General features: G+C 36.3%; 1 protein-coding gene across 4 annotated transcripts in view; it reads right to left on the bottom strand.

The window, feature by feature from the left end:
• Positions 1 to 16,860, bottom strand: part of LOC6641087 (frequenin-1) — a 33,251-nt gene that overhangs the window by 2,026 nt on the left and 14,365 nt on the right. For 3 of the 4 annotated variants that reach the window (XM_047011270.1, XM_023175308.2, XM_023175309.2), the window contains exons 2-8: positions 11,588 to 11,817; positions 5,395 to 5,419; positions 2,984 to 3,032; positions 2,156 to 2,245; positions 2,007 to 2,085; positions 1,727 to 1,815; positions 1,261 to 1,657 (exon numbers count right to left, since the gene is read on the bottom strand). In XM_047011270.1, coding sequence (XP_046867226.1) covers positions 1,490 to 1,657; positions 1,727 to 1,815; positions 2,007 to 2,085; positions 2,156 to 2,245; positions 2,984 to 3,032; positions 5,395 to 5,419; positions 11,588 to 11,651 — 564 coding nt within the window. In that variant the 5' untranslated portion in view covers positions 11,652 to 11,817 and the 3' untranslated portion in view covers positions 1,261 to 1,489. Of the gene's footprint in view, positions 1 to 1,260; positions 1,658 to 1,726; positions 1,816 to 2,006; positions 2,086 to 2,155; positions 2,246 to 2,983; positions 3,033 to 5,394; positions 5,420 to 11,587; positions 11,818 to 16,860 lie in introns of those variants that run through there. The other variant, XM_047011271.1, reaches the window with a different exon arrangement.

Below are 16,860 nucleotides of genomic sequence, written 5' to 3'. Positions count from 1 at the left end.
AACTTGGAATGAGAGGGTGCTGGGTGAAAGGGAGGGGGAGTATGTGTGGAAGTAAGCAAAATAACAACTACCACATACCACATACCGCAATAAGCATTTTGGTGACCTTTTTATTGATTTTTGATCTAAGTTTGTACTTAACTATTCCAATATTGGCATAGCTTAGTGTATATGTGTGTGTGGTGTGGTGTGGTGTGTGTGTGTGTGTGTTGAGCATATATCAATCTTAGTTTTAGAATACGATTAGTTAAGTTTTTGCTTTTGGGACTTGCTAGTTTATCAATCAATATTATTTCTAAAGTTTTCTTATTTATTTCTTTTTGTTTTCATTTTCGTTTTATTTTGCATTTGTGAGCAAAGCGCCATCGTTATCGTTATCGTTATCGTTTTATAGTTTTTCGATTATCAACACGTTCGATTATCAACAGTTTTTGGTTTTTTCATTTGCTCGTCACAAAAAGGCAAGAAATAAATAAGGACGAGGGATAGTTAAAATAGGCGAAATTTGTCAAGTTAATTTAATTAGTAACAATCGAGTTGAGAAAGCTTTTAAGCGTAATATGTATATATATATATTTATATATATATATATATATATAATTATCGTATAATAGTAGCATTGTATAGGATTTAATTTAACACTTGATTGCATGGCGTTTAATTTTAAGTTTTACTTCTTTTTTTTAAATTTTTATTTATATCTTCTTTTTTTGTTTGGTTTCTTTGTTTGGTTTTCTTGCAAAAATTCCAACTATAAATTTTGCCCAAGCATTTCAATAAAAATGCCCATTGTCATCATTGAACAAATGCTCGAAATATATGCATACATATACATATATAATCGATTTCTCATATGGATATATATATATATGCATGTATGTATATGGTAAATATATGTATATTAAAAAAAAAAAAAACATTTTCTATAATTTAAATTGGTGTTAAGTTTTTTTTGGGTTTTTTTTTTTGTTTTTTTTTGGTTTTTCGGCATTAACATTTTCTCTGGCGGTTTGTAATTGAATTTCCTTCTATTCAGATTTACTCTACATATATATATGTATATGAATATGTATATAGGTATATAGAATATGTTAGTTATTTAGTTGGAATTTCACTTAAGACAAATGTTCATTTAAGAATTTTGTTCTTGGCGGCGGCTGCATTAGTGTTGGTGGAAAAGGGATACGGAGTATTCTGTGTGTGAGTCTGTGTATGTCTGTGTGTGTGTGTGTGTGTGTATATGTGAAAGTAAACTTAACCTTTTCAATAGATTAAACCACTTTTATGTTCATATATAAATCTCTACATATGTATATAGATAGATCATGGGTTAAGGGTTCATTGCGCGTGAATTCGTTGTCTCTGTCATTCTCTGTCTCTCCCTCTTGCACTCAGCTTCAGCGTATTCGTGTCTCTCTTTCACTTTCACAACACACATATCTCTGACATGGGACAAACGGGAATTTCAACGCAACTACATGGCTTGCGGTTAATCACCACCTAAACTTAACGCCTGGACTATACGTGGATCAGCTTTACTACCCTCACGAAACTCTTCTAGCGTTAGACGATCATCGTGATTCTTATCCATTTGATCAAAGATCTTATCCACACGCTTCTGTGGCGTATTCTCGTCCTCTGTTTGCGGCTGTTGACCCTGTTAAACCAAAAAAAAAAAAAAACAATTAGAGTATATCACACTAAGGATATATTCTATTTCACGTACCACCATCTGATAAATAGCGTCAACTATGTTGTACATCTCCTCGCGTGTTATATAGCCATCATTATCCACATCATAGAGACGGAAGGCCCCTGAAAAGGCAAAAACATATCTTTCAGTATCCAGAGAGAGTATAATAATATTCGATTCATTCAAAATATAGAAAACTTTAGTTCTACGGATATTTGAAGTGAATAGAGAAAGACAGTGGGCATCCTCAGGATTGGTGCCTTTGGTTCTATAATATGAAGTTCATTTACGACTCATTAGTTGGTCAACTTACAGTGCAATTTTTCATCTAAATTGCCACGCGATGTTATGGACAAGGCCCTGATGAATTCTTCAAACTCAATGGCGCCATCCTGCGATCAAAAGAGTAAATGGTTTATTGTTATAATAATTGACTGTAATCATTGTAATCAATATACTTACATTATTCTCGTCAAATACACGAAATACCAACGATGCAAATTTGCTGGGATCACCGTCCGGAAAAAATTGTTTATAAATTTTGATGAAGCCCTGCGGTTTTTTTTTTTTATTTTGGATTGGGGCAGGAGGCGTTGATGGGAGTTGTTAAAGTCACAACGGATTCGCATTTGTTATTTGTCGAGGTGTCAGCCATATGTGGCAGAGGGAGAGAGAGAGAGAGAGAGAGAGAGAGAAGAGAGAGGGGAGAGAGAAATACACGCACATAAAATAGCATTATATTGAGATAACAAACAACAAACAAAACAAGAAGAAGAAAAAGCAGAAAAAAAATACCAGAGATTTTTGCGTTTTGTTTTTCGTTTTTATTATTTTTAAGTGAAACAAACGAGCGGCACCAAAAAAGAAAGTTGTAAAAATTTATGAAGTACAGTTGTGTACAGCTTAAAAGTATGCTATAAATTCCAAATAAAATTCACAAAAAAAAAAACGAACGAAAAGCAAAAACTGAAACCACAATTCCAAGGAGAGGAGGGAAAGCTAAGCCAAACAAAAAAAAAAAAAAAAGAACCACAAAACAAAAAACCGTCTATGAAAATAAAAATAGGAATGTGAATATAAAAAAAAAAAAATTAACAGAAAATATGAACACATGTTTAGGTATATATACATATATAATACATATGTATGTATGTATGATGTTTTTCTTGTTTGGCCAAACTATTTTTTGCGGTTAAGTACATAAATTTGCAAGGTTTTTGGTTTGTTTTTTTCCTTTCTTTTAGATTGGCTTACATTTTGTTTTTTTCTAATAGGATTTTGGGTACTTACTTGTTCAGTCAGCAAACCATTTGGACAGTCTTTGAGAAAACCTTTGTGCCTTTGTGTTTTGTTTAGTTTATTTTTTTTTGGTTTTTCATATACATATATTGTTGTTGATGTTGTTGATGTTGATGTCAGAGTGTCAGAGTCAAAGTTGAAAACAGTTGAAACAGTAGTTCAAAGTTCACAGAGAGAGACAGTGACAGAGTGACAAGTGAAAACCAGCAAAAGGCGAGCGAGAGAGAAGGAAGAAAAAAAAGAAACGATAGATTAGCCCAGGTAAATTTAACGAAAAATCATTTAACAAAACAAAACACAGAAAATAATATATAACAAAAGAGAACAAACACACACACACACACAAACACTCAAAGAAAAATAAAACATCAGAAACCAGAAATATTGAAATGAATTGAAACAGATTAAATGAAAATATTGACACAATTGATAAAAATACACAACCAAATGAATATGTTTTCTCATACCCTTGCGGAGTCGCCTTACTTTAGCTCTAGAACTTTTTATAGCTAATCGAAAGAGTTTAAAAAACTTTTTCTAATAACCTAAAACTAGAAATCAAGATTTAGTTGTTATATATACATATATACTTCGGTTTTAGCTAACTACTTTTTCTTTTGAAAACTGCATAAGTAATCTTTCTTTTCTTTAATGAACTTGGTTATTTCCAAAAACACAATATAACGACAACTAAAATATTATACCAAAGTACACAGTTTTGTCAGTCTCCTATTAGTTGGTATATTGAGGCTTTATCGTATTTATGAGCTAAACATATTCCCTCTTATTTTTGGTAGCAGGTACAAGTTCCTTTTTTAGCGAAATTTAACAAAAAAATATCTAATTGGACGGGGAATCGTATAAGCCGCTTCAACGGGATCAGAAAGGATCCTTTTCTTCACCAAAGATTGTTATAGTCCTTAGTAGGTCTTAATAAATAAATTACAAAAATAAACTATGACTACAATGCAAGGGTATCTGAAAATCGGTTTAGCAAAATCTTATAGCGTTTCCTTTTATTATTAAATAGAATAAAGATAGATTTATGTACATAAATGTATACATATATAGAAAATGCATTTATGAAATGTAAGAAAAGAGACACAGATGGTCTGAAAATATATAAAAGACGTGACTTAAATTTCACGTGGTTGCTAATAAAGAAAGATAAGTATATCATTTAAATACTTTTAAATACATACATACATATGAGTCAAATATTATATTGTATGTACATATGTATCTAGAAAACTCGACATTCATTCATGTTCACTCTCACGATTTATCATTTCTTTTAATTAAAAAATAAGCAAATTTTTAAATGAACAAATTTAAACTTACACACACACACACACACACACATACACACACACACGCACACACAGAAAGATAGATAGATATGAATATATGTAACTAGAATGTGAATGAAATAGACACATTTATATAAGTAAATATTAATTTAAATATACAAACTTTGATTGGATGGAAAAAATAAATAAACCAGAGGGCCGGGGCTAACTTCGACCGCGTCAAAGTTTGTATACCCTTGCAACATTTTTGGTAACCCTTTCCTTACCTATAGCCATCAAAAGTGGAAAAACGTTTAAGCTAAAAAGGCTAATGTTTGCGAAAGAACGGCCTACATAGGAAATAACGGAGCTATTGATCAAAGTCACTGTTTTCCACCGATCATTCCTATGGGAGCTATATGATATAGTTACCCGATCCTTATCAAATTTGGCACAATCATTAATAGATATATTAAACTAACAAATGTTTAATTTGAAAGCAATCGCGTCAAAAGTAACAAAGTTTGTCACCAAAGTCACTGTTTTCGAAAGATCGTTCCTATGGGAGCTATATGATATAGTCACCCGATCTTGATCAAATTTGGCATAGTCGTTTATATGTGTAATTAACTCACCAATATTAAAATTCACGACAATCGCTCAGAAAATAACGAAGTTATTAAGAAAAGTCACTGTTCGTGACTTTGCCATTTGTATGGGAGCTATATGATATAGTGATCCGATCCGGCTGAATCCGAGATATACAACGCCTGCAGTATATACAAGCCTACATGCAAAATTTCAGCTCTGTAGCTCTTACGGTCTAGGAGGAGTTTGCGTTGATCCAGACGGACGGACGGACGGACGGACGGACGGACGGACGGACGGACGGACGGACGGACGGACATGGCTATTTGAACTCGTCTCGTCGTGCTGATCAAGAATATATATACTTTATATGGTCGGAGATGCTTCCTTCTATGCGTTGCACACTTTTGACCAAAATTAATATACCCTTTTTGCAAGGGTATAAAAATACGTATTTACAAAAAAAAAAAGAGAACAAAAAAAAAAAACCAAGAATGCAATATGAATTCAAATTTGTTTGCTTACCACTGACGAATCTCCTTTTCAGTGACTGAAACGAAACGATAAAAAAAATATCAATTAATCTAGGGAGGATTTCGATTGATTAAGACTCAATATTTTATTGGAGTGTCTATGTGTATGTGTGTGTATGTGTGTGTGTGTGTGAATAACGATGTAAATTAGTTGCATACTTTGCAAAATTTAATAATAATTAAAGCCAATACTTGAATTTGCTCCGCCGACTTCAATGTTTATTTGCAACCCCCTGATAAGTTCTGGCCAAATCCCCCATGAGAGCTATTATTATGATCATTATCTATTTGAGGAAATTCCCCATCAACATTTCCCACTGGCCTTTACCATCAACAGTCACAAAGTGTAACTTAGCATTTTCCTTTTAGACAAAGTCTCCATCTTGCTCGCTATCTCTCTTTCTCTATGCCTTACTGAGTTATGGCAGCTTAGTCTTGGCTTAAGTTTCCAGTCCAAAGATTGATGATGTTCACCAAAAAGAGAAGGCTTTTGGTCTTGAATGGTCGCCAACCGAATAACATGGCGTATGAGTAATATGCTATCAAAAATGTGTCTATACACACATCGTTTTGCAGTGTGCAGGGAGTATGGAAGGTTCCCCTGATTTGAATTGAACTGAAGCCAAGTGCATAAAGTGCACATCATTTAATAAATCATTTAATTAATTACCAGGTAGCTGGCAGTAGGCAAAGACGCAGTCAAAGGAGCCTCAACTACTGTCACTGGCACTGGCACTAGCTCGTGCTTTGGCTCTGGCTCTGGCACTGGCACATGCCATTTGCACGTACATAACATAGAGAAATATACTTATATAATTATAGTATACTTTGAGGCGCGTGCATGGCATGCAATGTTCGCAATGTTTGAGTAAGTAGTTGCAAAACCGGATGGTAAAAAGGGTAAGCCCAAGGCGTGGCAGGGTCCACACTTTCGTGTCTCTCTTTTTCTCTCTCGCTTTCAATGTGTGTGTGTGTGTGTGTCACTTTTCGAAATGAAAAACAGCAAAAACGCAAAAACAAGGCAAGAAAAAAAAAAGGAAATGTAGTAAAACGAACTTAGTATGAGATGGAAGAGAAAAATGAAACGATGTTGATGATGATGGTGATATAGAACTAGAATATGGGCAATCTGTGTGCTAAGTTCTCGTAAAGGATATCCTCATAATTTCGCCAAAAGCAGGAGGCATGGCAATTTAGGTCGATTCGCCAAGATTCGCCAGAATCTACTTAAGTGTGTATGGAACTAAAACTTATTTTGACTATAAAGCCATGTGCGTGTGCTGGTTCACCAAGTGCAGGAGGCATCATTCTGGTTGGCAATGCAGCCCAGTTTAGCTTGAAATTGAAAAATCTTTCATTCACCCTGCCTGCCTGCCTGCTGCCAACCAAGTTTGATGCCATCAACAGCATATTCATATAAAAGTATGTGTGTGTGGGTGTGTGTGTGCGAAAGAACCACAACCACAGAGACCTCTCATCCATGGTAAAAGGCGCCGCATCGGTCCCTCAACGCCTTTTAAAAGTCTACGCACGCCAAAAAGCGGCGAGAAACGACTTTTACTGCGGCTACATGAATAATACATATGTAAGGCTGCCTTTTCTCTCTATCTCCCTCTTTGCCATCTTTGCTTTTTCTCTCTCTCTCTCTCTCTGTGTGTTTGTGTGTGTGTGTGTGCATAGCCGGCAGCCGTAAAGCAAATTAGTTCATAGCCCGGCCACACTGAGGGCGCTACTTAAAGGCCACTGCTCTCCAAGAATTATTTCGATTTAAATGTTTATTTGCATTTCTTTCTTGGCCCCCAGCATTTATTTAAGCATTTTTGGTGTTTTTTTTTTTTGGGTTAGACCTTCGGAGTTTGCCTTTTTTTATTTATTTAATTTAATTTTAAACTGATTTAATTTCAACTTTTTCCCCAACACGACAAGGTCCTTACTGGGCTAAGCTGGGTGTGGCCACATGCTAATTAATGAATGGCAGGGGGGAGGGTCCTCCACCACCCCAAGAGAAAGGGGTACAAAAAAAAACAGCAACCAAAGTTGCATGCGGGCGAGTGTACGATGCGTGTGTGTGTGCGTGTATAACTTTTTCGTCCTTGTAATTCGGTTTCGGCTTAATTTTGGTTAACTTATCAAGGTTTTCGTTTTGAGCCAAACTAACAACACATACATCTAAACCACTTTCAACTTACTTCAATTACACACTTTATTCTGTTGCCAACAATTTTACCTTCAAATTAATTAAAACTAAACAAAGGTAAATTAAACTTTTCTAATTTACTTGCAATATTTACGATTTATCTACAATAAACAATCTATAACTCAATGAAAAATTAAAAGTTTATTTATAGTGGGCTTATTTTTTTGATCATTTTTCAGTGAAAACAATTTATTTATCATTGACTTTTTCTATAATCAAAGTTTTAAAATGATTTGCAAATTAAGAAAACTGAATCCCTCCAAAGTATGCAACAGTTTTTGCTTGCACATTGGTGGGTAAAGAGAGTTGAATGCTGCAACTAACGAGCATATACAACTTTGTCGTTGGTTAGAGGTTAGTATCTAGGGTCCTTTACCATAGCCATAAAACACTCACACTGATCATATCTAAAATTAGTTCACACACACGCACACTCACACAAACAACAAACACACACATACAACAGACGGCAGACAAATGGCATGAATATGAAGAAGAGGATGAAGAGAAGCACATATGTATGTATATGGGAGAAAGATTGGGAAGGGGGTCACATTTTCCAAGTGTGCAATTTGTTGTCTTTCTCTCTCTCTCTCTCTCTCTCTCTCTTTGTTTCAGTTTACAGCTGTGATTCACTATTAAAAGCTAAATTTGTTATTCCGATCTGAACCTCCCCCCCCCCCCTTTCCTAACTTCTTCCCCTAGCACTTGCATAATTTGACGTCAATTGACAATTTTCTTTTTAATTTTTGCTCTCTGCCTTTAGAGTGACTATAATAATACAACGAACATTATCAATTTGTCTGTATAAATATGGCAGAAAGTCCTTTGAGAGACGAGTAACTAACCAACTGAATGGACTCTAAATGGCTGTCTGTCTGAATGGCTCAATGAATAAATGGTCTCAATAGTAAGTAACTCTGGGAAAAGAGACGCGTCCAGCTGCGTGTTGTCCTCCTGCAATGCCATTAGCAAATTATTTACAATATGTGCAATGTTCGCTCGAACTTGGACTTGGTCTGGGACACTGATGGCCAGTGCACTGTCTCGTTACTGTGGTAGAAAACCATATTAGTGGTTGGATAAAAATCTAAAGTCTTAAGATCATAATTAAAGATAATCTATCCATCTGATGACTATATTTGTTTCGATGGAAATCATTTTATCTTAAGATGGGCCAATATGGTGAGAATGGTTTTTACTATTCGACCCACTGTGTTCTTATTGTTATGCTTGTTGCTTTTGTTGTTGCCGTTGTGGTTGCTTGTTGTCATCGTTATTGGCTTGTTGCTGTTGTGTGTACGTTTGATTTCCACTAGCCAAATGCCAAACAAAATGTCAGGACAAGCCAAGCTAAGTGCACACGCACACATTGACCAGAACACAAATAGAGTAGAGGGTCATGGATTGTAGAAAACCGACCATGGAGATGAAGATGTGCAGAATGGTGAATGATCAAAAGGGTATCAGAGATAAGGGACACTTCAAAAATAAGATGATACTTTCGAAATCTTTTCAAAGGTAACTTATATATTTTGAGGTCTTTGGATCTGCTTAATCTCAGCTCAGTGCTAAATGGCTTAGAATGACTATTTTTCTAAAGAGTATATAAGCTTCGGCTTAGTTTTGTTCTACCGACTTTGGTCATGATGTGAAGAGCTTTTGAATTTTTTCTTTGTAGTTTTAGTGGCAAGAAAGCAAACAATAAGTTCAATAATATTTTCAACATTGAAGTCAGGTTTAAGTGCCAAGCCAACTGACTGCATGCCAATGCATTTGCATCGTGGTCCCCGATGAGTTCCAGACAAGCCAATTCCTTATAACGTTTTCTCTTAGCCAGCCACCTCTATCTCTCTCTGTCCTTCCCTCGCTTTCTCCCTTATCAATCACCATTTGTCTATGTGTTTGCATAGCGAAATGAATGTGGTTCAAAATGCCATTGCAATATGACATTGCGACAGCAAATAGAGTACACTAAAGATTGGATAGAGCGATGGGATGTGTGGTGGTTAGATGGGTGGCATGTTCTTTTTTCGGAGTGTGTCTAGGGGCAAGCGAGGGCGCTGTCTGCATTTTAGTTTTATAAGCGATTTGCTCCAGCCAGCCACAGTCACAGTTACCATCGACGCGTTGTCGTCGTCGTCGTCGTCGCAGTTGCCGTTGCCACAGCCATTTTCCATGAATGTTTGTCGAAGCGTAAAACAAACAGAAATTGACATGAAAGCCATGGCATATGGCATGATGGCATGCTGGTGGATCTGAAGGGTAGCTAAAAGTAATCAAATGTTGCACACATTTCAACATGTTAGTTCTACTCCATCTCCATCTCTAATGCATGCAAAACCCACACATCGACAAGACGAAAAGGAAAAAGAAAAAAACAAGAAGGAACACCAGAAAACTAAAAATAAAAAACTAACAAAACGTGACAGCAGCTTCTATTTTTAAGCTTTATTTGTATTCAATATACGACCATAAATTAGGCCATAATAGCCATTATGTAGTTATACGGCTATAAGCGAAGGTATCACAAAGTTTGTCGGGTTTGCCGAGTTACAGTTTGAAAAGTTCCTAAACAAATCTTGAAATAGTTTTCAAAATGTTTAACATAAACAAGTTAATAGAAGAAGATCGAACAAATCGACAGCATTGATTCTCTCAATGTTTTTTTTCTTTATGTCCTGATGTCCATCTAAAGCTTTTGCTTCATTAACAAAATTCTTAAAGATTTCTTTTTCCCCCTCTTTCCCCCTGTGCCACTCTGTATTCAAATTGGCAAAGTTCTATCCGCTATTCCATAGTTATTTCTATAATAAACTATAATAACTTTCATTATATGCAGGAAACTTTCTTGCCATTCAGACGAACACTTTGGACCAACATTAAAGTGAAATTGCAATAACCATAGTCTACTTTAGGGGGAGGATGGTGGGATGGTGTGCTCACTTCAGGCAATAAACAATATAAAACGAAACTCGCCCAGCTTAAACTGCAATCGAAACGCAATGAGGCAAGAGTTGGGTTTGGGTAGTTTCGTATTTTTGCTGGCAAAGACAAAACTTTTGCCATGTGCAACTATTAGCAAATATAAAATTGTATGACCCACAATCTAAACGAAATACTCCCCAAAGCGGTCTAAGAAAATTGACATAAAAAATAACCTTATTGCTGGGCATGTGGAAAGTCCCAACACACAAACACAAACACACACACACACACACATACACAAAGCCAGAGCCGAGCATCCTCACAAATAAAGGGTTCAACAAATCCATAGCTTAGGGCTAAATTGGGATACAAAAAAAAAAAAATGGCAATGTCTAGCCAAAATAGAGAAAAACTAAATATAAAGAGCCGACAATTAGGCGTTAACAAAAACTATATAACTACATATTGAGTTTCTGCACAAGGAAAATCTTTAACTCTTTACTTAGTTCCCTTGTGGAAACAAAAGTTAACTCAACTTAACTATTTTTGGGTGTGTATCTTCTAATAGTTTTACTAGTTTGATTAAACTATGTACACTCTAGTGTAGCGCATGCATTTTCGCTTCAAAACTAGTGTTGTTGTGGGCGTAAAGTGTTGGTAAATGCCTCCATTTTATGATAAAGAAACCGAAATTGTTCATATCTTTCATGGGAGCAAATAAATCAATGCATTTTAAATTGCATTCAGTAGTTTTTCCTACATGATGTCATCCATTAGGAAAGAGATGGCTGGCTGGGTAGGCTCTCACATTTTTAGATCCTCTCTTTACGCACTTTGCACTTACATTTAATTTATATCGTATTTTTGTGTGGTTGGTTGTAAGATGCGGCACTGCGGCACGTTTTGGCGTGTGCCAAAATAGCTTTCAAGTGTGTGTAACAATAAGTCCTGCTACATAGTAATTTATGGTCGAGCTTGAATGAGAGTTCAAGGCTCACTCAGAATTCCAGAAGAAGGATGATATATGTATGTATAGAGGATAGGAGAAGTAAGTACTTACAGTATGTGTCCGTTGTAAGACGATCAATGGTGTCCTGCTTCAATTTTGAGTTCTTCTTCCCCATTGTCCTGCCTGTTGTTGTTGCTGCTTGTTGCTCTGCTCTGGTCAGCTCGTGTTTCAGGTAGTATTTAACTGTAGTAGTCGTAGGTTAGACAAGATTAACTAAGGATATTGTTTTGTATGCTGCGGCGGGTGGCGCGTGTCTTATCCCGATTTGCTTCTAATTCGATCTGTGAATGAGAAACAAGTGGCCCCAAAAGAAAGATTATAAGATTGTCATCAAGGTGTAGAGGGGGCCTCAGAGTCGAACAAATGCTATGGACCATCACAGCCGTCACATCATTCATCATACGAAAAAAAAAAAAATAAACCACAAGCAACTACCTGCCATGGTCAGAGAGCTGCTGCCCGAGGCAGCTTCTCTTGATAAATAGGGAAAGGTACTTTGATATTTAAGCACAACGTCAACGCTGCTTTTGTGTGTAGCTGTGTGTGTGTGTGTGTGTGTGTGAGTATAAGCCCAAAAAGAAATGAGAAAAAGAAAAATGAAACACCCAAAGCAAACATGATGGCCGCAACACAGGAAAAAGGAAAACCGCAGCATTGCAGTGGAGGTGACGCCTTGGCCGCATATTGCATCGTGAAACAGTCTATCAGTCAGTCGGTTGCCAAGGGCGTGTTCTTGTTCTACATGCTGGCAACGCATACATACAAATGTATGTACATGTAGGTGGTATACATATTTACTTATGCATATGCATATGAAATTCTCAGGTGTTTCATGTGAAACTATTCAACAATGCCGCCGCCTACAAGCCTTTAATTTGAGTTCGATTGAAATAGTATCCGGCTCATGGTTGCCTACTCTTAAAGGGTGGGGGAAAGCCAAACAGGTGTTTCACAAGCTTATCAAATTATATCAGGTTACCCAGGATGTATATCAGTATAAATAGCAATGAGGAAATGCTATCGACACAGAGACTAAAAGAAAGAAAGGAAAATTAATTTCCACTTGAAGAAAAATTGCTTGCCAACCAAAGCAAGAATTTGAGTTTATTGAAATCTGTTAGCCCAAAAACGTTCAAATAAAAACTTCAGCCCAAGTGTATTTTTGGTATGTAATTTGAATTCATTTTACTAAAAAGGGCATTTCTCTCAGTGCATTTGGGCCTCTTGCCTCGAAGGAGCTACAATCTTCAACTTGGCTGCGGCATTCCTGGGGACTTTTTGTTTTCGTTACCTTTGCGGCTGCTGAATTGACGACAACCGGCAATGTCTACAACTTTCCCCCCCCCCCCCCTCCCCCCACTATTCCCCATCATCATCATCCTCTCATCAGTCTTCTCTATTATACTCATTCTCTCTATAGAGTTACGTAATTAAAATTTTAATAATTTCCTAGGCAAGTTTTTCACAGTGGGAGGCGAAGAAAAGTTTTGCAAATTCGTTGTTGCCACTTGACAAGCAAATTGCGCGAGACTTTAATTGACTTTGATTTGGCAAATGGCGAAAAGCAAAAGCCACAAAGTCTGTATATACACCTATATGATTTATATATATATATATACATACCGTTACTCATGCATGGCATTAAAATGCAATAATCATAATTTATGAAATGGAATCCAAGTCATAATTAAGAGGACAAGACAGAACTAGAGAAGGAAAAGAGAGAGAGAGAGAGAGAGAGGGAAACCAGGAGACAGTAAAGAGAATCATAAATAATATTTATGCGAATGACAAATTAGAGAATGAAAGAAAGAAAACAACAACAACAAGAGCAAAAACCGCAACTTTCATAACGCAATCGTAAAAGATGGCCACAAAAGAAAAGTGAGAGAGTGAGAGAGAGGGGGGAAGATGGAAGAGAACCGGCCAGAACAGGCCTGACTTGGCCAGACCAGGCCCACCCAGTGCGCTGTGATGCTGTGTGCCATCTTTTGGCATTTCATTTCGGTTTCGCCGCTTTTTACGAGTTGCGGACAAATTTTGATGGCCATGAAGCAAGAAATGGCCCAGCCAATGGGCAACTTTTGATGAAATTTCCACAACAATTCGTCGCGCTGCTGTCAACGTGTTAGACCACCACCAGGACGACAACGACAACGACAACGACAGCAACGATGACGATGACGATGACAACAGCAGGCGGAATCGTAGAAGAAGCAGCTGAATGCCAGTAATAATAATTCTCCAAGGATGAGCAACTGTACAGGAAAAGGAAATGGATGAAGAAAAGAAGCGGGGCCAAAAAGATGACAGAGTCAAATTAAACAGAATTTCCATTTTTTTTTTTGGGAAGATTCATTGACACAAAATCTTGCATAAGCACCAATTTCCAAGTCACGTTTTTATCTTGACTTGATTCCCAAATGACACTCCATATAAGCGATATGTATGTACATATTCATTTGATCTTGAATTTAAGCTGGAAGAAAAAAAAAACCAGCAGAAAAAAAGAGAAGAGAAAAATATGTGTATCTCACGCCCACTCTGTCACGCAAGTTGGACGCGAACAAATGATGCGGAAGCCAGACAAGGGGGACACACAGCCTCCGGGGAAGGGATCAACGGAGGCGGATGAGACGAAGAGAAAATGGAGATTGAAGATGGACATGAAGGCAGTACCATGACGCTGACTGCTCTGTGATGCAATTGCTAACGAGCTGTCCATGTCTTTACTACCATCTACCATCTACCAACTCCTAACTCCCAGTTCTCAAGTCAAGTCACTTGCTGCTCGCTGCCCTTTTCGATTCCTCGTCTCTGGTGCACCACGTCCACCATGTCCATGTGTGTGTGTGTGTGTGTGTAAGTCGGAAGTTGTTTGTGCCAAAGGCTCAGGGCTGTGTCCGTATTCGTGTTGCCGTTGCTGTTGCTGTTGCTTCGTGTTCTTATTCGTGTCTGTGTCTGTCAGTGTCGGAAATTGAAATGAAAGGAAAAAAATTGAGCATACTTTAAGGCGCCCGCCAGGCACAACCAATTGCACAGAAAATGTCTGCAGGTAAATAATATGCGGAAAACTTAAAACAAAACTAAACGGCTGAGCACTATTGGACTGGTAAATATTTATACTTAATTATAGAATTAACCCTGAAAATTCAATACTATCTGAAGAAGATTTCTTTAACCTAACCTCCCACTTAAAACAGATCTGAACTGTAAGATCGTTGCAAATTAAACAATTAAAGTGCAGAACATTTTAAATTTCAAAAAAAGAAATTTAAAGTAAATTGTTGCACTTGAAACTCATAAACTTTATGCCCATTCGCTTGGCTTAAGTTTTTATTGTAGAATGCAAATCTCTATTCAAAGTAAAAATTAAAATTTTCTGCACTGGAACTCAAGGACTTCCACAGTCAATACAATAGTGGGGCAAAATCATGCTGAATGAAAGGAAATTCAATTGATTATTGTTAAGGTTTCATGCCTTTAGCAATCACATAAGTCTAGGAAAAATACTCCTTTAAACTTGATCGATTATATCATAATTATGTAAATTTCTATTTAACAACTTTGGACTGTATACGTTTTGGGAGAATTACATAAAATTGCCATGAACGTTTGCCATTTAATTGAATAATTGCCAAACGACTTGTAAACAAGTTTTACTTTCTCAACGAAGCGATTGGCCAAAATGTAATGAAAGAGGGAGAGAGAAAAAACTTTTCTTTTCTAATGCTAATTTTTTTGGCTACTCTGCATTAGCTGGTTGTGTCTGTGTGTGTCTGTGTATTTATGGGGTTAAAGAAGGTTGCTTATGATGAGTTATGAGAGATACCCTGCAAAGATAATAAAGATTTGCTTAAACAAACTACAACAAATATAAATCAGTATCCCTATTATACCTAATATAAATGGCAATGGCAAAGGAAGTGAATGGCAATTTAATGTAATTGACAAATATCCCAAGTTTCTGTCCATATAAACAATATTACTTTGTTTACAAATGCAATTGATTACGGATTTACTTAAAGATAATGCTTTTGCCCCCTCATGCAGTCAAGCCATTGAAAAGTTTTAATTACATTTCGGATTCAATGGGTTCTTTTTGTTTACTTATAAATCATGTCGTCATTTCATTGTAGTTTGCAATTGCATCTTCACCTTCAGTTCACGTCGCAGTTTATTTCACTTTTTTAATGGAATTTTTAAGCAAACAATTATTTACGCCATTTCTGTTGCACAGGACACCTAACCCATACCCAGTGCCCCACCAGCTTTCAACATTCATGTGTCTCGGGCGTCTCGCCAAAGTCACTCAAAGGAACACAAGAAACCCAACCCAAAAGGAAAGAAAAACTAGAGCTATAAAGACTCAAATAATACTCTATAATAGGCCAAAAGAAAATTAGACTAACCCCGTTTTTTAAATTTGATAAAGTCTATATCTTCACTTAGACATAGAAATTAGAAATCTCTCTAATAATTAGCTAAGAGTATCAGCCATTTGTATATGCCTCTCTTGTTCATTGGTGTAAAGAACTTTGAAATATTTGGCAAAAAATGAAATTGTCGGTCTTACGTCTTGTTGCAGAGTTTTCTTTGCGCTTTCCTTTCATTCTGCAGTGTTTTTGTTTTTTTTTATTAAGTTTTTGTTTCTTGCTAACATTTCCAAGCACAAAACTGAAAAGCACACAAATAGAGAGAAATTCCCAAAATATGTGATTCATATGGATGGGATATATGAATGTATTTGTGTTGGCCACATCAAGGTTTTCGTCTTGGACACGTTCATTGAATGTGACTGCTAGCAAGTTTATTTCAATGTTTCTATGTCTCTCTGTCCCACTCGCTCTCTCTTGCTCTCTCTCTCTCTCTTGCTCTTTAGACTCGTTTGATTGATTTATACCATTTACAGTTTCATGTTTTCATTTTTGGAATGAATGACAAGTTGATTGGTTGCATTTTGCTAAAACTCTTTCCATTTGACCAGAAATTGCTCTGACTATAATCTATAAACTTATTGAGAATGAACCTTAAAAGCTATCTGCATTAATATAACTTTTTTTTTCTTTGTTTAATATATTTAACAATTACTTGTTTGAATTGTTTGCTCTTTTAATTATCTACCCTCTAAACTGATCGACAAAATGATGGAATGATTAAGGATTGACTATAGCGCACACCAAGAGCGAAGCTCATTTGTCTTGTTTAGAAACTTTGTTGACTTTTGGCTAATCTTTGTATAAAAATTACTTTTGATAACTTTAATGTTTATATCTTCATCTTCATCTATATTTTTCCCTTAAGGCTTGACTTTTATTTAACTA

Source organism: Drosophila willistoni (assembly GCF_018902025.1).
Source record: "Drosophila willistoni isolate 14030-0811.24 chromosome XL unlocalized genomic scaffold, UCI_dwil_1.1 Seg141, whole genome shotgun sequence".
Taxonomy (NCBI): Eukaryota; Metazoa; Arthropoda; class Insecta; order Diptera; family Drosophilidae; genus Drosophila; species Drosophila willistoni.
Note: the sequence above shows the minus strand (reverse complement) of the source record. Positions and strands in the feature narration are given on the sequence as shown.